At 40.3% G+C, this 22,558-nt stretch overlaps 1 protein-coding gene across 1 annotated transcript; it reads left to right on the top strand.

The window, feature by feature from the left end:
* The first annotated feature begins 7,780 nt into the window (after window positions 1–7,780).
* LOC149276525 (tubby protein homolog) lies at window positions 7,781–22,323 on the top strand. The gene is made up of 12 exons (XM_089503551.1): window positions 7,781–7,824; window positions 8,805–8,856; window positions 9,125–9,287; window positions 12,970–13,107; window positions 16,176–16,340; window positions 16,984–17,105; window positions 17,204–17,395; window positions 17,722–17,834; window positions 18,214–18,328; window positions 19,801–19,899; window positions 20,080–20,251; window positions 22,190–22,323. Exons 1-12 carry the CDS (start codon window positions 7,781–7,783, stop codon window positions 22,321–22,323), a joined length of 1,509 nt encoding a protein of 502 aa, XP_089359677.1.
* The last annotated feature ends 235 nt before the right edge of the window (window positions 22,324–22,558 follow it).

The following is a 22,558-nucleotide window of genomic DNA, read 5'->3' as shown; positions in this document are numbered from 1 at the left end:
CATGGAATAGTCACCCAGAGTGTTAAAAGGCATGAGGCAATGAGCTTTGGCCATGCCGGCTTATGCCTTCTACAGTGCTACCCATTGTACAGCGCTGTGGAGTATGTTAGCGCTATATAAACCAATAAATAATGATAAAAATTACAGCTGTCCAGCTGGGGGCCAGAGCTAACTGTGTGTCTTTTAGAAAGCTCTGAGCCACGTGACACAGGGGGGCCTTGTGCCTTTATCCGGCAGCAGACGCAATGCATGCACCGCCTGCCGGCTCTCCGCATCCTCCTCCGATTGCCATGGCAGCAAGGCTGCTGCTGCAGCTCCTGCCATTGGCTGCCGGTTGCTATATGTTACCAAGGAGGCCGGTTGTCACCTCTCTTGCGTCAAATTTCTCATTCTCTGATCCTGAAACTTAACCCCGTCAGAGACGGAGGGGCGAGCGGCTCATATCATTTGTTGAGTAAAGTTACATTATTAGGGCCGGTGAGCGTACATTTGGCTAAAATAAAAACATATAAATGATTTAAAGGGACACTCAGCCACTTTAATGCCTATAAAAACCACGTGGTCCTTTTTGTGGTATTCCCCCTTGTAAATGCCCTATGCATTTGCCCCTTTGCCGCCCCCTAGCTGGCGTTCGGCTGATATATATAATATATATTTACCCCCGGTTGGCTCCAGTACCGGCTCGTTGAACGGTGTAGGTGGGGGGGTCTATTTAATTTTTGCTTGCATTTTCTGCTGACCTGTTTCTGTGAAAATAACAAAACTTAATAATTTCCAAATGTCCTGACCCCTAAAAACTTTTTCTTGGGCCAAAGTTACCTAAATCCAAATCTCCCTGTATTTGTAAACATTTTTTTTTTCCTGGAAATCTCTCCAATAAAGGGAATTTCAGCCGTGTTCCTCCCTGTTACATCTGATACGTTTTGTTACAGGTATTACGTGCAGTTATTACATAACATTATCGCGTGGGCTCAAAAGTTTTTTTTTTTATTCTGTGCCGTACAATAGAAAGCATCTGAACACTCCCATGATGCTTTGCAGATCCCCACTGCGTATAACTACATGTTACATTTGTCTCATTTGAAGTTTTTGTTTCCCAAAATAACAACCACCAATTGTTAGTCTATAGAAAAAAATATTTAAAAAAATTAAAAAATCCCCCCCACCCCCCCTATTATTATATCGAGGAATTGACCATTCCAAGATGCTTTAAAACGAATTATTTTATTATTTTATGTGCTTTTTTTGTAATTTTAAGTCCTGTTATTCATAGCTCAGAGCCCCGGCTGCCAGCTCTGTCCTGCTGAGGGTTTATTACGTGGCGGATCAGTAAGATTCCCGCGTAGCCGGCAATTACCAAGATTCTTTCCTTATTTTAAGGGTTTTCATTCCAGGGTTTGTACCTTGGAGTGAATAAAATGGTCTTCGAGGTGCCGGGGTGAAATTACACATTTCTGGGGTCGGAACGGGGAACACGATTCGGATATTCATATGAAGTGAGGTCCTGGAGGAGTCACATGGAACTTGGTGGCGATATGAGGGTCTCGATAAGGGCAGATAATGGTTGAAGCCACCCAGGAACTCCAGGATTATAGTGGGGGGGTCACCTGAGGTCAACGGAGTCTTAGAAGCAAACATGGTTCTTCAGGAACTTGGCCAGCTTCTAAGGACCTCCAGGAGGCGAAGTGGTCAGATCTTCAGGTTCATGGAAAAGAAAGAACGTTTCTAGGAATAGTAGGGTCATGGGTTGTCACCAACGAATCTTTCGCTTTTTTCTTATCATTGTATCTACTAATTTCAAATTTCTAAGATGTAGGAAAAATCCCTGCTTGAACACTGGTGACCTAACAGCAGCCTATCAGTCCTGAGTTGGAATCTTGGAAGGAATATATAGCGCTCAATGGCTGTAATATAATACACATGTTGTATATAAAATATAATCTAAAAATGTACACTTTTCTTAAATAACAATCTTCTGTTACTAATATGTCCAAAATTGTCCAATATATCGTATAATGAAACCCGATCGAGAAAAGGATTATTTTTTGCTGTAAAATACCGTGATTTAATTTGGGCCACGTATAAAAGATATGATATCATTTACCGTCTGATCGTTTCATAAATTACAGGGAATTGGTAAAAACTAATAAAACCTTTTCCATTGAGAAAATTATTGTCATTCCCTTAATTGCATTAATAAAGGTAAACAGGTGTTTACTGCTGGTTGCGTAGGAATACGTTATTTTTCTTCCCTGCGAGAGGCTGTTAAAGTTTTCTGTTATTCAGGACAAATAGAACTAAAATAATAGATTTCCCAAGAAAAATCGCCGAAAAAGGGAAAATTACATGGTATGAAGACTCCGATCCAATATGAAGCACTAACCCTGAGCCGAGGTGGATCCCCGCCAGACACGCATCTGTTACTTCAATGTATTCCGTTTGTAAATAAAAAAAATACAATTATTACCTGGCGTTCCTACATCAAAACGCCAGATAATAAATGTATTTTTTTTATTTATAAAGGGGAAGTATTGTCTGTATAAATACTTTTTATTGTTTTATATATACTTTTTGGGGTATATTGGTTTTCTATACTTTTTTACATTTTTCTAGTTCGCACACATTTTCTAAAAATAATTTCAGATTTTTTTAAAGAAATATCTATATTTCAATGATTTTTTAAAACAATTTTTTTTGTCTTATATTTTTAATATTATTTTATATTAGTCAGAGCATCTATGAACGCGTCTGCATTTCTAGTTACTGCAACCAAGTGACCGATTTAGGGAACTCTATAGGGAGATTTCCGAATCTGAAGGGAAAGCCAAGAATGTTTTTTTTTTAATAAATCTATTTTGTAGACCCTTCGAAGTCCTTTGTTGAATCATAACTCAGACGTAAAACGGGGGGTCTTCATCTCATGCAGGAACGTTAACCAGGTTTGGGATCTTCTGATGATACATTGTAACAGTTTTGTCTTAAATCAGACCAGGTGAAGGAATGTGAAGGTTCTAAACCCAAGGCTAAGGTCAGCACGGGTCGCAGGCGACCAAAACCCAGGTCCTAATACAAAGCTTTCATCGGAGGAGATCGTGTAATGTCCTGGACGGGACCTCTGATCCGAGACGATTAAATGTTACAAACTAGGCAAATGTGGCAGTTTTGGGCATTTTTGTGCCATTGTCACAGGTCAGACCCATTAATTGCCCCGTACTCACCACGTGAAAGCTCTAAGGGACAAAATAAACCTGTTATATTTCGGGGAGCACGGTCGTACATGGACAGGCTGAGGTTAATTACAAGGCTTCTTCTTGTCTGCCTTCAGTCTGGACACAGAGAACATTTTTTTGTCGACATCAAATGGTAATCATTATATATTTTTTGTCTGATAACCTAACCCCAGCAGGTGGCAAGATAACATTATCTATTATTTACTTCCCAAAAGTTTTATTTTTCTTAAAAGAAATACTAAAAAAAAAGTTTTACAAAAAAAATGAAACATGTCAGAACTACTGAATTAATTTATTTTAATTACAAAAAAAAATTACACAATAAAAAAAATTTAATTTATCAAATAATTATAATTTTTCTTAATCTCCAAAACATTTTTTCTTGAAATTTATATTTTGTTTTGACTTGGCCAACTTTATTTATTCAGTGTAAGAAATGGAATGTGTTTATTTAAGTTAAAATGTCTCCAATATTAGCTAAAAAATTAAAAAGATACAGTTTTGGTATTTTTAGTTATTTCAGACGATTTTATGTCTAATTTGGAGCAGATATCGAGACTCAAGTCCGAGATTTTGAACAATAAAACCACTTTCTATGTAAATAAATTCCAAGAATTTGCTTTTTTTTATTATTCTGCTCTCAAGTGTTAATTTTTTTTTTTTTTTAAGTGTTTTTTTTTCCATTTCTTTTTCATTCACAGCCAACAAAACTGAGAGGAAATGTTTTTTCAGTTGGGCAGGAAATGTTTTATTTTTTTTTTTGGAAAAATAAATAGCTTTTCATCTCCAATAGCCGGGAATGAATCTCTCTTTCATGAGCCTCCTGGATCGGCTTCTATACAGAGACAGGTGTCCGAGACGAGATGGCTGCGGGTATTTGACGAGGCCAATCGCCGGGATTGTCTGACACGTTGGCAGTGGGGTAATAAGCCCCGTTACATCATGCAAACACGCTTTGTGCAGTCAGAACTTCCCCCGGATAGGATGTGGGGAGCGAATGAATGAGGACAACGTCTTCCAAATCCAAATGAAAAAGGTCCATTCACGGAATCTTTTCATTTTGGGGGGAAATGTCTTTCTTTTCCTGTATATTTTATAAACTCGTCAGGGTCAGCTTTGGTGTCATGAAGGCAAACAGAGACCTTGTGTCTTGGCGGTGGGATTACGGACCGGTGACACGCAGAAGTTGGGGTCGGAGAGGCCGGTGTGGGCTGGGAAGGTGGCTTCCATTCACGTTCAGAACAAATTCATCCAACTAGGACTTTGGGTGGTTGGCAGCTAAACGTCACCTACCTTCTGCGGTGTTTCTGTGGGTTCTGTTTTGGGTGATAGATGCTATCGTGAAGAAGACATTCAGTGGTTTTGTGGCCATTGAAATAACAACTGAATTTACCAATGGCTCCTTAAATGTCAGCTCCCGCCATTTGTTTTTCTTACTGGTATCAGATTAAAAATCCATATCAGCCATCTGTATGATTCTCGCTCTGTTATCTGATCCCCGATCTACTAAACCCCCCGACTCCTTATCATACTGCCTGTGGGGAACAATAGAATAGCTTGGTCTTAATCACCCGATCGGACACTCTGACTGATGAAAGCCTATGGAGGAACGAACTTCATTAGCATCGCCATAAAGCATCAGCTCAGTGTGGTGTTTGAGCCGGGAAAGTCACCCAAAATATCACATGACTGACAGCAACGGCGGCTCCAGGTCTGCAGATAAAGAGCAAAATGAGATAAAGTCACCGACCAACATTACTGTATACAGCGCTGGGGGTTATATTACTGTATACAGCGCTGGGGGGTTATTACTGTATACAGCGCTGGGGGGTTATTACTGTATACAGCGCTGGGGGGTTATTACTGTATACAGTGCTGGGGGTTATATTACTGTATACAGCGCTGGGGGTTATATTACTGTATACAGCGCTGGGGGTTATATTACTGTATACAGCGCTGGGGGGTTATTACTGTATACAGCGCTGGGGGGTTATTACTGTATACAGCGCTGGGGGGTTATTACTGTATACAGTGCTGGGGGTTATATTACTGTATACAGCGCTGGGGGGTTATATTACTGTATAGAGCGCTGGGGGGTTATATTACTGTATACAGTGCTGGGGGGTTATATTACTGTATACAGCGCTGGGGGGTTATATTACTGTATACAGCGCTGGGGGGTTATATTACTGTATACAGTGCTGGGGGGTTATTGCTGTATACAGCGCTGGGGGTTATATTACTGTATACAGCGCTGGGGGGTTATATTACTGTATACAGTGCTGGGGGTTATATTACTGTATACAGCGCTGGGGGTTATATTACTGTATACAGCGCTGAGGGGTTATTAATGTATACAGTGCTGGGGGTTATATTACTGTATACAGGGCTGGGGGTTATATTACTGTATACAGCACTGGGGGTTATATTACTGTATACAGCGCTGGGGGTTATATTACTGTATACAGCGCTGGGGGGTTATTACTGTATACAGCGCTGGGGGTTATATTACTGTATACAGCGCTGGGGGTTATATTACTGTATACAGCGCTGGGGGGTTATATTACTGTATACAGTGCTGGGGGTTATATTACTGTATACAGTGCTGGGGGGGTTATATTACTGTATACAGCGCTGGGGGGTTATATTACTGTATACAGCGCCGGGGGTTATTACTGTATACAGCGCTGGGGGTTTTTATTACTGTATACAGCGCTGGGGGTTATATTACTGTATACAGTGCTGGGGGGGTTATATTACTGTATACAGCGCTGGGGTTATATTACTGTATACAGCGCTGGGGGTTATATTACTGTATACAGCGCTGGGGGTTATATTACTGTATACAGCGCTGGGGGGTTATATTACTGTATACAGTGCTGGGGGTTATATTACTGTATACAGTGCTGGGGGGGTTATATTACTGTATACAGCGCTGGGGGGTTTTATTACTGTATACAGCGCTGGGGGTTTTTATTACTGTATACAGCGCTGGGGGTTATATTACTGTATACAGTGCTGGGGGGTTATATTACTGTATACAGCGCTGGGGTTATATTACTGTATACAGCGCTGGGGGTTATATTACTGTATACAGCGCTGGGGGTTATATTACTGTATACAGCGCTGGGGGGTTATATTACTGTATACAGCGCTGGGGGTTATATTACTGTATACAGTGCTGGGGGTTATATTACTGTATACAGCGCTGGGGTTATAGTACTGTATACAGTGCTGGGGGGTTATATTACTGTATACAGCGCTGGGGTTATAGTACTGTATACAGCGCTGGGGGGTTATATTACTGTATACAGCGCTGGGGGTTATATTACTGTATACAGCGCTGGGGTTATAGTACTGTATACAGCGCTGGGGGTTATATTACTGTATACAGTGCTGGGGGTTATATTACTGTATACAGCGCTGGGGTTATAGTACTGTATACAGCGCTGGGGGGTTATATTACTGTATACAGCGCTGGGGGTTATAGAGTTGCCCCTCGCTGTGTGGATCTTGCGCCGTTGTCGGGGTCTGGTTACCAGGATCTGCTCCGGGCGTCAGTCGAATTTTGCAGGGAAAATGCTCATTCGTTTTGGCTTCTTTCACATGCGCAGCTGCGGTCCTAAATCATTTGATTGTAAACGTGCCAAATGGACAACTGGCTGCACACAAACCCATTTTGTAAATTGAATCGGATGACTTTCGCCGTCACATTTCGTTTAACTGTTAAATAGCATCTTACACGATATCAGGGTTCCAGATATTAGAGTTCCTCGGTTTCATCTTAGTTTCTTATGGGTTTATGAAAGTCCTGGCAGGAGATTCTCCGCAGCCTCGGTCAAGGGGGCTTAGAGTGTCGGCCAAATAAAATGCAACTAAAACCCGGGGCCACGTCCAGGGCTACCGAGTCTCTGAGTACTTCTGGTTCCAACGAGCACCGGACTGAACATGAACACACATAAGGCATACTGGCACAGAAGGAGAGAGAGGGAGAGAGAGAGGGGACCTCGCTCCTGTGAGCTTACAATCTAATTCGGAGTTTAAGGTGCATTGTGCAACCAATAAACTGCTTTTTGTCATTTTATTTATTTTAGGCTTTTGGTTAATATTCTATATTCTGTCGAGTCGAGAGTTTGTGGCAGGGGATGCCCCAGACAATAAAATGAACATTCTTCCTTTTTTTTTTTTTATATAATTTTTCTTTTTCACATGTTTTTTGTATGAACGACCAATAGGCGCGCGCCCGGCTTCTGTGCCCCTCCGTCTGTTCTTCGCTACAATGTATTCATTCGATAAGAATCCAGACTCATGGCTTCTGTGTCACGTCTTCCAGGCTCCGGGCAGAATCTTTGTTCTATGTTCTGCAATAAGTGTGTATTTATCTACAGTTTAGGGTTCGGCGGGGGGGGGGGGGGTTAATATTCGGTGCAGGCAGGACTGGGAGAAATAGTTCATTTTCTGCATGTTTCATTGTTTTAACCCTTTGGGTACCACAGTGTATGCGGAAAACAATAGGAGCGATCGTTACTGTTACAAAAACGCTGCCGAGGATGGGGCGAGACGTTGAACCCCACGGAGCTCCAGGGCAGATGCAGTAAACAGGGCTTCCCAAACCGCGTGTTTTATCTTTTATTGCAGGCAGCGAGCCGTTCCAATTTCTGTTTTATCTCCGCGTCGCTTCCCAGATATCCCGCGTTTCACAGGGCGCTGATTTACTGTTTCCACACGGAGTGGAGTCCCGCTAATGCACAATTTAACTGCAAACAGATTTAATAACAGGAGGACTCGGCGGAAGGAGGTGGGGGACGGATGGCACTGAAAAGCCGCCATGTATCAATTATCTGAACGAAGAACGGAGATTATAGGACTTCTTCTGAAATCCAGACCCTACTCACCCGGGGGATGGACGACAAAATGTTTTTATCGCTTTAGTGATAATAATGCCCCGAGGTGTGTGTTGGAGATGTATCCGGGACGGTGGGGGGGGGGGCTGGGCAAGGACTGGTAAGAAAGGATCACTTGCGGACCTTCTGGACATAGAAGGAGCATAGACAGGTCATCTCCACATGGGAGAGGAAGGCAGGGGTCCGAGTTCTCTCCGACCAGCCGGTCATCGTCTTCATGGCAATGTGGAGCCTCCAGTAGGGCAACAGTTTTAAAGCCTTTGATATTCTCTTTGGGGGGGTATTGAGGTTCCTCCAGTGGAACAAAAAAGTATGGCCGGGGGTATTTAACCAAACTTTTCCGTCCTAGTGACTTGTGGTTCTTGACTCTGGTAAATTGGATCATGAATGGAGACTTTATGGACTTCTTCTACGGCAGTGCCACCTATAATAGGTTGAAAATCTATAATGTATAAAAGTTAAATGTTACATTGTCTCTGTTACAACAATTCCTCGCCCTTCATGTTAATTGAGTCATAGAGTAGCAGAGCGTGGCATGAAACCCACCCCCGCCTAAGAGACCCCATTGGGGAATTCCACCAATTACACCTTGTTGGTCATTAGATTTGAGGTTCTACACCTGCATTCTGAGTCTATGATCATCCTAATTTTTTTTCCCTTTCATTTCTAGTGCTTTGGACGATGAAAGCAGCAGCTTACGGCAGCAGAAACTTGACAGACAGGTGAGTTACCCTGTCTTCGATGGCTGCGCATGGTCTGGCCAGGAACGAACAGGGGGTATAAGCCTTTGTATGTCTGTATTTCACCGCTCTTCATGGGCCTCCGGCCATGGAAGGAGATCTCAGGCTCCTGCTGAGACATAATGGATCAAATATTTTGCGTCAATGTAAAGAATGATTAATGAAAAGATATTAAGCTTAAACGAAGGAAATGATGCAGGCGCGCGGGGGGGTGAAACGATGTGGTTTGAAATGTTCTTTTATTCGCCAGCGTGCACTCCTAGAGCAGAAACAGAAGAAGAAGCGTCAGGAGCCTCTGATGGTCCAATCCAATGTGGACGGACGGACCAGGACTCGGAAGATGAAGCAGTCTGAGGAACAAGCGCCGCTGGTCGAGTCGTATAACAGCAGCAATAATAGCACCATTTATCACGGTGAGTTAGCGTGTTTCACGTGTTGGGTTGTGATGGGTGAAGCCAAGGAGTTGGGAGGTCAAAGTGGTCTTCAACCTCAAGGTTTAACGGCTAAACTCCCGTTCTCTTTCAGTGTGAAGGGTTAATATTGCTGTCCGTGGTGCATTTGGTCCCAAAAAATACTAACTTTCTGTCTCTAAATAAGAGATAAAAGCCATTGTAGGGCGCTGTGTTAGTTACTGTATCCATCGTCGGAATTCTCGGGCGACTGCATTCTCTTTTTGATTTAGACAACCGAGAATGCGCTTTCAGTTGCATTTTTTTTAGTCTACTAAACCCTGGAAACATTCACCGCCTGAAATTATACATTTTTAATCACTCGTGGAACGGGGAGGCGTTTTAACTGTGAACATCCAATGTAAAGTGAGAACTTTCATTTACCAAAATGAACACGTTGTGAGTGGCGGCTGGGACCCGGCTGAGCGCTAACGCGGCATTCTCACTTCCAGAAGAGTATCGCGGAGACGCGCTTCTCAAACAAACAAAAAAAAACTGTTTCTGCAACTATTGGGATGGAGTCCAAACTCTATGCGAGAGACGGCCGACGACGAACGCTTAGTTATATATTCAGTTGTGTAGCATCACAGATCTGAGACATCATTTTACTCTACTGACAGGGCGGTAGATAAGTGGAACAGCCTCCCAGCAGAAGTGGTAGGGGGTGATACAGTGAGGGTATTAAACATGCATGGGATAGGCATACGGCTCCTGAATCTAAGATGATTAAGGTTTGAGTCTATGTATAAAAAAGTGATTGTCTTATCACCGTAGCAGCTAATGGAATGTTCCTTCTTATTACAACAATCTCCCGGTTGCTATGGTGATAACATCACTCTCCATACTTAACATCAGAATCATTTTTTTTTTAAACACAACATCTTACTGTATGATTTGGGCTGCTTCTGTATTAATAAATTACCCCCCCCCCCAAATGACGGGGCCACTTATAGAATTAAACGCATCGTTTTTTTCTCATTTAAGAGATAAAATTGCCGCCTTTGTTGTGTTTCTAACGTGAATAATGGAAACGCGGGTCAGATTCAAGCTATTATTCCAAATTCCATTAAGCGCAGGCGCCCTTCTTCACGTAGCATCAATTAACCCCCGGTGGAGGGCATGCCTATTAAGCCGCCGTTCTAGACCATAAATCACTTCTCGGGTTGGGTGACGGCGGCAGAAAAGGCGTCGGAATCCTCCAGATGAATTGTTCGTCACTTTTAAAACGCCTTATTAAAATTAATTATTCCGTGCTATCCAGAGATTACTCTCCGTGGCAACGCAATATCATATTTTCAGCATGGATCTGCGAAAGAGGACGATACCTCCTTCTGGATTCATTAATATGATTGTTGCCCCTGGCTGGGCATGCTGAGAGTTTGTGCTCCACTACAGCTGTGGCACTCGAAAGGTTAATCATAGCCATACTGGTACCGGCTGTCTGCAGTCAAAGGGAATTTGGGGGATTAAGTTCAGGGTTAAGGATATACCCCAGTCCCGTGTCGTACATACGTTCAGTATACGTGCCAACTGTCCCGGATTTCCACAGCCAAGGACTGATTTCATATATAAGATATGATAGAAGTTGCTCTTATGTTGCATCTTTGCTCCGATAAAATATTTTTTGTTACAAAATAAAATACAATCCTAATCTCTTGCATTTTAAAGATGTGTTTTGACCACAACAAATTGTATTTAATAATATTATTCATGATTTCATTGGTTGCATCACCATAACAACTAATAGAATGTTCCTGCTAATTCAATTGTTCCATTGGTTGCTATGGCAACAAGATGATTATTATTATTTTTTTTTCCTCCAACCTTATCCCTGGACTTTTTTTTTTTTTTAACATAATCCCCAAATGTAACATATACGTTAACACATTGGGTTTTTTGTAAAAAGTGATATAAGTGATGCAATGTGATGCTGTTACCATGGTAACCAATGGAATGGTCCACGAAAGACCTCAAGTTTTTTTGAGTCCAGGACTTAGAAATCTGAAGAATTAATAAAAAAAATAAAAAAAGAAGGGGTCTCGGTTCTTCAGAAAATTTGTTATCTGAGAGTTCAAGTTTGAAAGTCTTAAAAGCGGTTATAGTTATTTAACTAAAGCTCTCAGAGTTAATTCCCTGTCCCCACTACTCCTAGATTTCCTCCTTAGAAGCTAGTGTGTATGAGTGTTCATATATTGGTGTCCACCGAACCATTACAGAGTCTTATATATAATGTGTATATAATATATATATATGTATACAACCAATGGAATGTATATATATTAATATATGTATATTTTAAATATAACCCATAAAGCCAAATCCGTGTAATGAAGGAAAGTTTAAGGATATAATTGTATTTTTTTAAATTGTCCCATAGTTCTCCAAATAATCGCCCTAACTCCCCAGAGTTTCTCAGTGTTTGAGCCTTAAGCTGTAATTTTTTTATGAAATAAAAAAAACATTTAATATCATCCTGAGAATATGTTTAAGAATCCTTAATCGTTGTCAAACCCCCTTATTGTAACAATTCCTAGTAGTTAGAACATAGAATTCTTTCTCTCCTGCCCACCCGTTATCACAAAGTTATAATGAAGCCATTTTAGGGAACTCCTTTTTGCATCACTGAGACATAAAAAAAAATCTTTTTTACCATTTTGCGTATTCAGATTTTAGCACCGCGGTTATTTTTAACTAAAATATTCTGGCAGAATTGCTAATTATGACAATCAACTTGCAATGAGCTGTTTTTAGTCCAATATCATCTTATATTTTCAGTAGGCTTAAAAAATATTGAAATCACACACACGAGTCCCTCGGTCTGCATTTTTGGGGCCCTATACTTATTATATTTCCTTATTATATGAAAGTATAATTTTTATTAAGAATAGAAAAATAATAAATAAAAATATATTTATATTAATATCAATAATCCAAAATGTTTAATGAAAATTAAAAATTAGGATATATCCCAGTAATTTCATAATGGCTTCAACCTATTGTAACTATAGAATTTTAGAAGCTAGGATGAATCTTACCTAAAACACATGAAATGTTTGAAAAGTATGAATTTTTGGATCTCCCTGTATACCCATACTCAATTTGCTGAGGCAAGACACCCAACACATTTCGCCATGTTTTTTATATTTTGTTTTTACATTTTGTTTTTGTTTCAATTTCTTGTAAAATAAACAAATAACAAAAAACAAACGTTATGCAGATGATGATGTAGGAGCCGCTCCATCGCCAGGTCAGGATTCTACATGAAATCTCTGAGGTTCGTTTTTGGGTTAAACAGGAACAATTTGTTACCTTTTTATTTAATAAACATGAATTGCTTTCACCGTACGGTTTGTATCGTTGTTGTTTCTACAAAGTACGTGGAAACTTCAATTTTTCAAGGGCAAAAGTAACAATAAAGCAGTGTTTTTATTCTGCTTTGTTTTTCTCCTCTGGAAGGTAATGAAACCATGCGTTACAAAGTATCCAAATCAAAACTATTCAAATAAAAAATAAATACAAATATGTGATTCTTAAAAAGAATATATGGCAAAACCATTTTTGGACTTTCTAATCTGCTCTTTTTCTGTCTGATCTCTGTCTCTTTTTTCTCCTTGTCCCTGGGGCTTCTCTTGAATGTACCAAGCAGTGCAGGAGGCTGATCGGGACGATTCCCAGGCGTTAGCAGAGCCCCAGCCTCCAAAATCCACTAAAAAAGCTAAATCGACTGGATCTGCTGGCTGTCCGACGGGCAGCGCCAGAAAGGAGAGAAAGGGCAAACAGAAAGGTTAGCCGCATGCGTCTGAACACCTTTTCAAGCGGCATTTCATGTTTACAACACTCACAAAAGGAGGGACTCCTTGGCGCTTAGTGTTTTGCTCTTCGATTCTGGAATTTTCCCATTTCTTTGCTCTTTTTATTCTTTTCTTCCATGGAAATATAAATTGACCCAATAAACCCAACAGATTATTGCCAGAAAAATCTATTTTCTGCTTCCAGAAATAGTAGCGATGATAGGGGCTCTCCTGGTCTTGTGTTACAATGTTAAACATTTTCTTTTTTTTTGGTCCTGGGCTTCCAAAACAGTAAGATTTTTCAACATGCAATGCTGCTGTAGGCATGGTCAGCATGAAAAGGTGGTTCTAGTTGTGCATTTAGGCCAAAAATGCAGCCAATAATAATAATTAATGGGTATTATCTGTAACCCCCCCCATGTACCAATTGCCAAAGCTGAAAGTTAACCAAGCATTCTCGGTTTTTTTTTAATGGAATATTGCCAAAAATCCAGAGACCCTTCCCAGAGAGCGTTCAAAAAGGAGCGTGCTTGGATACTTTTTGCCGCCGGCCAGAAGTTCATGGGTGATATCAGTAGTGCCCGGCTGTTATCATTATTGGCCTGCGTGGGGCTGTTGCCACATCATGTGATCTGCATGGAGAGGCAGTTAAAATTTTTTGGACAATTTATTTTTTCATTATTAATATTTTCCTAGCTGTGGCAGGGCCCGGACACCGAAATTTACCCCTCTCCACGTGCCCATTGACAAATCTAGCAATATATTTTAACTTTTTTTTTTTTAATAAAAATAACATATATATATTTTTTTTTTGTAGGTTAAACTCTTAAATGCATACATTTTTGGGAGAGGATACTTTCTTTAAATTTTAAACTTTAAAATTACTTTCATGTTTTCATTTTTTTTTTTTTTTTTTTTTTGAATTGTTTACAATTTCTTTTGGAGAAGCCTTTATTTTACCCAATTATTTGACTACATCTTATTTTTAGATCATGTGGATTGTGAGGTTATTTAATGTCACATTAAGTGCAAAATATTTAAAAAATATATAAATATATAAATATATATTCCTTCAAGTTGCTTTTGCCGAGGAATTGTCATTACTCCTTATCTTCTTTTCTCATAATTCATCTATAAACTGGAAAGGTCAGATGTAAAAGGGATTTCGACTTAACTCAAGTACCTGTTGGCTGGAGATAAAGCTCATCCACTAACTATTAAAAATGACTTTGTGATTATAATCTGCTGTAAAAAACTTTGATTTTTCAAAGACCTTTGATATAATCCTTCTCATTTCTCAGCGGGTAAATAAAGTCTAAAACTTAATGGAGTTAAGAGAGAGAAAAAAATATGCGGAGATCTGGGAAACCTTATGGAGACTTTAAAACTTAAGTTAAAACTTATTAAAAATAAAAAGTATTCCTTTAAAGTTCAGATTTTTTTTAACTTTTTTTTTAAAACAGCGATATTGCTGGCCTGGTTTGTAAAGCATTGTTTTAAATGTTTTTTTTTGTATTAAAAATGCATAGTTTTATTCTTTGCTGTTGCGCTTGTTATTATGTGCCCTGGTTAGTCAACGGGCAGAAAAAATAGCAATTTAAAATTGCTGAAAATTTAGATTTTTTTTCAACCAAGCTGGGACACTGAATAATTTATGGGGGAAAATCACTAAGGATTTCTGATTTTATTTTAACTTGAACACACGTTTTTCTTTATGTATTTATTTATTTATTTAATTTAGTCATTCATTCATTCATTCAATATTTTTGCAGTTATTAAGATATTTGTAATTTCAGGAAATATCTTCCCTTGGCTCTTATACTGGGGGTCACTTAAGTTTTTTTACACAATTTCATTTTTTTTAATTAAATCTTTAATTTTACTTACTGAACATTTTCTAGATGAAAGTTTATATTTTTTCCTCCTTGCTTTGCGTTGTTACAAAATGCTTTTATTTTTCTTATATCACAAAAAATAATTTTTAAAAAAAGTCGAATTCATGAAACTTCTGAACTTTGGCTACCAACATTTTATTTCTACTTTCCCAAAATTTAGCCATTTTCCTACATACCCTGTTAAGGGGTCATCACAAGAGATTGATATCAAATGACATTATCTCAAAACATAAATTATAATTTTCCATTATATCTTTATAAATGTCACAAAATCATAAAATAGAATAGGTTTATTATTCATTTTGGTCAAAAGGTTTGGTTTGCTTAATCTTGTTTTTTTTTTTTTTGTAAGATTCTCTATGTTAGACAAGAATTTAGTTCTCGTCCCGTGTGACCCGGACTTACTGTGTGTGGCCACGTTCGGTGGGCTGAAGGCTATAAATACATACATTAAATGATAGCATTTTGTTATTCGTACGTTTATGATGTGGCTTGTATATGATGTCATCGTATACGTTCTGTGTTACAGTGTATCGCACGTGCATGATCTATTTCGGAATGTGGTTAAAATAATACACATTTTTCATTTATTTCTATAGAATATTATATTCATGTCGGTGTTTATGTATGAACGTGTTATGTTTTGGGCTGTATTTCATGCGATGGGATTTTCTATCACTGTTTGTCGAGTCACCCGTGATATTCTAACGCTTCATTTTATTTTATAAGGTATTATCCCAGTAGAAGGTTCCGTGCTTAAACCCTAAGTTTCCATCCCAGCCCTGATAGGGAGAACGAGGCTATTCTAGTGGCAGATGCCATAATGCATGTGCCTTAGGCGGCAAAAAATCCCTTCCTCCTCTCCATTGATTGGTTCTACAGTATGACCTCATGCCCCCCAGAATTAAAATGGGAAACGTTTGTCTTTTTCTGTATCAAATAGCATCATACCGGTTTTTAAAACTTCCAACCCAAATCATTGATGTTTTTTTTTATATAACTGCACTGGAAGTTGCTGTTTTTGGAGTAATTTTTGTCCTGGTCATCCTGGTTAATTTTGCCCCCATCACACCTGGTCCCATCACACCTGGTGCCATCACACCTGGTCCCATCACACCTGGTGCCATCACACCTGGTGCCATCTCACCTGTTATCTGCTGCCACAGGCATCGACGGACCAGCTGCTTTTCAAGAAGAAGCACAAGACCCCGGAAGCCACGTCCAGATCCTCACGGTGGGACAGTCCACCCGTGAAGATGAAGATGGGGAAACGACGGGGACCAGCCAACAGCAAAGCAAACAGGACCTGCGTGTGACCATGCAGAAAAAAGGTGAGTGCTCGACCCCCCCATGGACTATCATTACAAGACCCCTCTGTCCAAACAGGGCATTAATTAAGGCATTTATTAAAAGTGGATCTGCTGCCCAAACCACTTCATATTAACCAATAGAACACAAACATAATTAAAAGTTTTTAAAATAGTTAACATTCTCGCAGCATCTGACAAAGCTTCTTCTTTGTCTTCTGGAAATGCTTGAGACCTTGTGCATTTCCCTCAAAATCCAGTTTATCGTTACTCAATATAACCAAACGATTCTTTCGCTGAAAAAAAACATGTAGCAATTTTATATTCATGGAAATAAATTTCAAGGGCGAGAAGGAAGCAGATTGTAACAGTAACCGTAACAGAGGAAAGGTGGCATTCCCGTAAAACGGAATGTGCGTGATTGTGTGAGTGTTACATTGTTTCGGAGGATTCCATTATCTGTCCTTCACCCCCTGCGGGTTCTTTTAGAGTGATTTCAGTTCACGGCTCGTTTTCCGTGCACCCGGAGATCGCATAAATCAGAGACTGGGTTTTGCGGACAGTGGTGGTCCATTGGTTATTATCAATCGAGGGGACGCTTGGCAGGTGTCTCGAGAGGAAAGGGATGAGGGTCCGATACGAGTCTTGTCCTGTCTTCATCTCACAGGTATATCAAGCAGCATGAACTTCGATGAGGAAGAAGACGAAGAAGACGAAGACAGCTCAAGTTCATCTCAGCTGAACAGTAACACTCGGCCGGGGTCTGCGACAAGCAAAAAGTCCAATAAGGTGAGAAGAAGGACTATTACGGGGGGGCTGTTAAGGTTGTGTAAGAGGGGATAGCCGTGATGGATACAACGTGTCGATAATCATTGTACATTTTTTAGGAAACTGCCTCAGCCTCCAGTCCTCCCTCCAACGAGCCACCTGTTGACGTGGAAGATCTCGAGCAGTTTTCCATTAGACCCGCTCCTCAGGGAGTCACCATCAAATGCCGAATCACGCGAGACAAAAAGGGAATGGATCGAGGAATGTACCCCACGTATTACCTCCACCTGGAGAGGGAGGATGGAAAAAAGGTCCAAACATCATTTTCTGACAATTTGTTTAATTTCCATCGGGAGGGGGAGGGGGGTGGATGTAGGGGTAGAGATGGAGGGGCAGAATGGGTTTATCAATGGTGGCTAACTACATTTTTTGAGATTCGTCCCCAAATACTGAAGGTAATAAAGGGTTAAGATTCCTGCTCAGCCTCCTCCTCCTGTTCAATGTGTTGGGTTAGGGCATTTTCAATAATTATTTGCCCCTCGAACTATAGCTCCCTCGGCATTATCTGTTATTATATCCAGATTCCTCTTCTCTGAAAAGTGATCTAATTCCGGGAATCTTTGTTCTTTTCGTTCAGGTCTTTCTATTGGCCGGCAGAAAACGCAAGAAGAGCAAGACTTCGAATTACCTCATTTCTATAGACCCCACTGACCTCTCGCGCGGGGGAGAAAGTTTCATCGGCAAACTTCGGTAAAATTACCCTCCCCCCCAAAAAAATAATTCCATTTTATACCAAATCTGAAAGCGTATTTTCCTTATAGAAACCTAGCCCAGCAGATCGGCCCCATTCGGCCCCCGTCTAGTCGCCGGTTTATCCTGCTGTAAAGACTCGAACCTTAATCGGTCGTTGGTCTCGTCTTAGATTCAGGAGCCGTATGTCTATCCCATGCATGTTTAATACCCTCACTGTATTACCCTCTACCACCTCTGCTGGGAGGCTGTTCCACTTCACCTTCTCAGTAAATACACAGTTTGATGGCACATTGTTATAATCTTGATGTATAATTCCAAAAATTGAATCTCTGAACCAGCAATAATACCAGTTTTCTTTTCCTGTTTTATTCTGCAGATCAAATCTCATGGGCACGAAGTTTACCGTCTACGACAGCGGGGTAAATCCGGTTAAAACGTCTTCGACTTTGGACGCCAGTAACCTGCGCCAGGAACTCGCCGCCATCTGTTATGTGAGTGAGACGTAAAACCGCTAGAGTGGAACAAACGGCCCTCCGCTTACTGGGGATCACTTTCCCGTTAGTGACATTCTCTGAGTCTCAGCGCTTTACTCTGAGTTAATGGGGTCGCTAATCCTAAAACTGCAAAATCAGAAATTCTTCACATTCTGCAAAAAAAATAAATCAGTGATTACAACCAACAGTAGTGTTTTTAACTGGAAAAAGTAAGAATAGTATAGAATCTGCTGCAGTCTGTCCTGAGTCCTGCTATATCCCTTAGCTGGGTGATAGGTAAATGGAACCGCTCCCAGCAGAAGTGGTAGATGGTAATACAGTGAGGGGATTAAACATGCATGGGATAGACGTACGGCTCCTGAATCTAAGACGAGACCCACGACTGATTAAGGTTTGAGTCTTTACAGCAGGAGAGACGGACGACTAGATGGGGGCCGAAGGGGGCCGATCTGCCGCGGGTTCTGGGTTTCTATGTCTAAACAGACACAACTATCCGCTAATAAGAGAAAATGTCTCTCTGTTGTTGGCCAAACACAGTTCCAGGCCAAACAGAGATAATTAAATATACGGAGATATTTAACGCCGCCTGCACTAAGCGAGATCAGCTTCCTGCAGTTAATTATCTTTAAATATTTTTACCGATTTTCCCATCTTCTGAAAATCCAGAACCCGCGGACCGGAAGAGATTCAGGGCTGCAAAGTGCATTTGGAATGTAATGAAACACTTTAACAATTATACAAGATTCCTTAATGCATGTTTTCCTTCATCTGATTTACTAACTGATTTACCAAAGAAACCCTGAATCTGCCGGCAGATTGGCCCCCATTCGGCCCCCGTCTAGTCGCCCGTTTCTGCTGCTATAACGACGTAAACCTTAATCAGTCGTTGGTCTCGTCTTAGATTCAGGAGCCGTATGTCTATCCCATGCATGTTTAATCCCCAGCTGTATTACGGTCTACCACTTCTGCTGGGAGGCTGTTCCACTTATCTACCACCCCCTCAGTAAAGTAAAACTTCCTTCCATTCCATCTCAACCTCTGACCCTCTAGTTTTAGATCATGACCTGTTGTTGTAAAATTTCTCCTGTCCTTTATTAAATGCCTTTATTTATTTAAATGTCTCTCTCCCATCCCCTCTCTCTCTTCTCTCCCTCGTCTCTCTCTTTTCTCTCATCCAAGCCGGATATTTTGAGCTATACACTCTTGTTTTCTTGCGGAATTGCAATTCTGGTATTTTAAAGAATAAATTATTGTTGTATATAATAAATATCAGAGTATGAAAATCTTAGCAATATCCTGTTTGTCCCAAAAAAACATAAAAACGTATTCTTTTGCAGAATCTTTACATTAGCCCATGGCGCCATCTAGTGGTCAATTTGGAGTTGACGCGATCAAAAATATATCATGTAGGATGTTATGTTAACCAATTAACCAATATTTTTTTTTTTTGTAATATTTTGAAACAATAGGAGACAAACGTCTTGGGTTTCAAGGGACCCCGTAAAATGAGTGTTATTATTCCTGGAATGAATATGGACCACGAGAGAGTCTCCATCAGGCCACGTAACGTAAGCATTTCTCATGCTGTATGTGCTAATTACTTGTTATTATTTTTTATGGATATTATCCCGTTTAGGGTCAAAGTATGAGCGGGAAGGATGTGTTTGTTTAGTTTTTGTCATGGTGCGGGATGGTAAGAACCCCCCGCTTCCCACGTGTAACACACGTGTATCGTGTTCCCGGTACAGGAGCACGAGACGCTTCTCTCTCGATGGCAGAACAAGAACACGGAAAGCGTCATCGAGCTTCATAACAAGACGCCGGTGTGGAACGACGACACTCAGTCTTACGTGTTGAATTTCCACGGGCGCGTCACGCAGGCTTCGGTAAAGAATTTCCAAATTATCCACGATAACGATCGTAAGTGTTAAAGATGAAACGTTTTAACACCCTGATCTGGTCAGGTGATCTCTGGAGGGAATTATTGGCAGGATGATGTGAAAATGTCAGAAAATATTGTGTAACGGAGCCTAAACTGTAATAGAGTGACCCCCAAGCAGCACCATCCCGAGGTGCCCTCTCTGTGCGTTAACTCTTACTTTATATTAATAATAATAAACAGTGCATGCGCAGCCAGGGGGAAAGCTGCTGGAGCGGTGAGAGGTCAGCGGGGGCGGGCGGGATATATATGAATATGTGTTTGAATATATGTATGTATATGATCATGGATGTGTAATTTTGTGTGTGTGAGTACGGATGTGTAATTGTGTGTGAGTACGGATGTGTAATTGTGTGTGAGTACGGATGTGTAATTGTGTGTGTGAGTACGGATGTGTAATTGTGTGTGAGTATGGATGTGTAATTGTGTGTGAGTACGGATGTGTAATTGTGTGTGAGTACGGATGTGTAATTGTGTGTGAGTACGGATGTGTAATTGTGTGTGTGAGTACGGATGTGTAATTGTGTGTGAGTATGGATGTGTAATTGTGTGTGAGTACGGATGTGTAATTGTGTGAGTACGGATGTGTAATTGTGTGAGTACGGATGTGTAATTGTGTGTGTGAGTACGGATGTGTAATTGTGTGAGTAAGGATGTGTAATTGTGTGTGTGAGTACAGATGTGTAATTGTGTGTGTGAGTATGGATGTGTAGGCGAGTGGGAGTGTGTCTGAATGTGTATGTGTGTTAGAGAGTATGAGTAAGTGTGTGTAATTTGTGTGTGTTGGAAGGGGAGGCAGGGGGCAAAGAAGGCACAGACAAGTTGTTTGGGGGCAATGATGACACAGGCCAGCTGTGAAGTTGGGGGGCCCCAGGGCAATTTTTGCACCAGGGCCCTGTGGTTTCTATTTACTCCCCTGAACGGGATTAACGAGCACCGGCACATTGCTTCCTCTGCCGGGTTTATTTTATATAATAATAAAATGTTCCATCTGCCGACGGCGTGTGAAGAACCGGATAATCCTTTCATAAAACTACGGAAAGTTATTGAGATTCGGGGGGGTAATCTACTCCGTTACAACTCAATCGCTGGCGATCCAGCAAAATAAAACTCTCCCTGCTCGACGATCTCTTCTGTCACAATAACCAGCGGCCTCTTCTGCTTTGATTTCTTTGTCGTTATTTTCCTGCGAGACCTGGTAGAGAAATCATATTTTTTTCCCTTTAAATATAATTTTGTGAGCTACAAGAAAACATTGTTTTTGAAACATACAATAAAGTAGAAAGTTCTATAAAATTATCTTTTTCTATAAAGTGTTCAAAAATTCCACAAGATTCTGTAGAACTTTAAAACTTCAAATCTTTAAATTATAATAAAAAACATTTATAATTAACACACATATATATATATATATGAAAAAGTATGAAATCAATTAATTTGTGTTACAACTGAATTTATTGATATTTAGGAGTAATTTGTCAAAAATTTGTCAAAATTAAAAATTTAATAACAATCTAGGTTATTTTCTTATAACTGAAAATACTAATTTAAAAGCATTTTCATTTTTTGTTCACTTTCTAACTTTATATTTATAATTTCGTTAAACTTTGTTGACTTTTCATTTTTTTTAAACATGGACAACATAATTAACCCTTTATTCACCATAGTATGAACCAAGAAAGATGGAGATATTTGTCACATCAGCTTCCACGATATAGAACTTGCAAGTTCATTTTTTTTTTTTATTATTAAATTTAATAATAAATATAAATGAATAAAAAGTATGGAAATTCCATCGTGTTTTTAGATGCGCCTCTAAGCCTTATTCTAGAAACGACTTTTTCTTTATCGACTTTATCTCTTTTTGCTGATTTTTTCATGAACTTTCCTTTTTTTCTCCCCTCTATTTTGTAATGCAGCGGATTACATTGTGATGCAGTTCGGTCGCGTGGCGGAGGACGTATTTACGATGGACTATAATTACCCGATGTGCGCGCTGCAGGCCTTCGCTATCGCTCTCTCCAGCTTCGATAGTAAATTGGCCTGTGAGTAAGACGGAGACCGCCGAGGAGAGCGCTGAGGAGAGCGTCGAGGAGAGCGTCGAGGAGAGCGCGTGGCTCCCACCACATCTTCGTGTCTTAATCTCACTGTCCACCGGGCTGTTCACCGGGCTGGACTGACCTTATGATGTTACAATGTATCTTGGTTGCCATAAAAACGAATAGCGAGAGAGAGAAATAAACTTTTAGTGTTTACGCACAGGTAATATTTTTAGTTTTCTTGTAAAT

Source organism: Sceloporus occidentalis, unplaced genomic scaffold (assembly GCF_023333645.1).
Source record: "Sceloporus occidentalis isolate IW3139 unplaced genomic scaffold, rSceOcc1.0.p SCAF_235, whole genome shotgun sequence".
NCBI lineage: Eukaryota > Metazoa > Chordata > Lepidosauria > Squamata > Phrynosomatidae > Sceloporus > Sceloporus occidentalis.
The sequence above is the reverse complement of the archived record's forward strand: the minus strand, read 5'-3'. Positions and strand labels throughout refer to the sequence as shown.

Bases quoted from the DNA above. Each gene is read 5' to 3' on its own strand.
- LOC149276525 (XM_089503551.1), top strand. From the start codon at position 7,781: ATGGGGCGAGACGTTGAACCCCACGGAGCTCCAGGGCAGATGCA. The intron at 7,825-8,804 runs GTAAACAGGGCT...TTTCATTTCTAG, and splicing joins GGAGCTCCAGGGCAGATGCA to TGCTTTGGACGATGAAAGCA. The intron at 20,252-22,189 runs GTAAGTGTTAAA...TTTGTAATGCAG, and splicing joins AATTATCCACGATAACGATC to CGGATTACATTGTGATGCAG.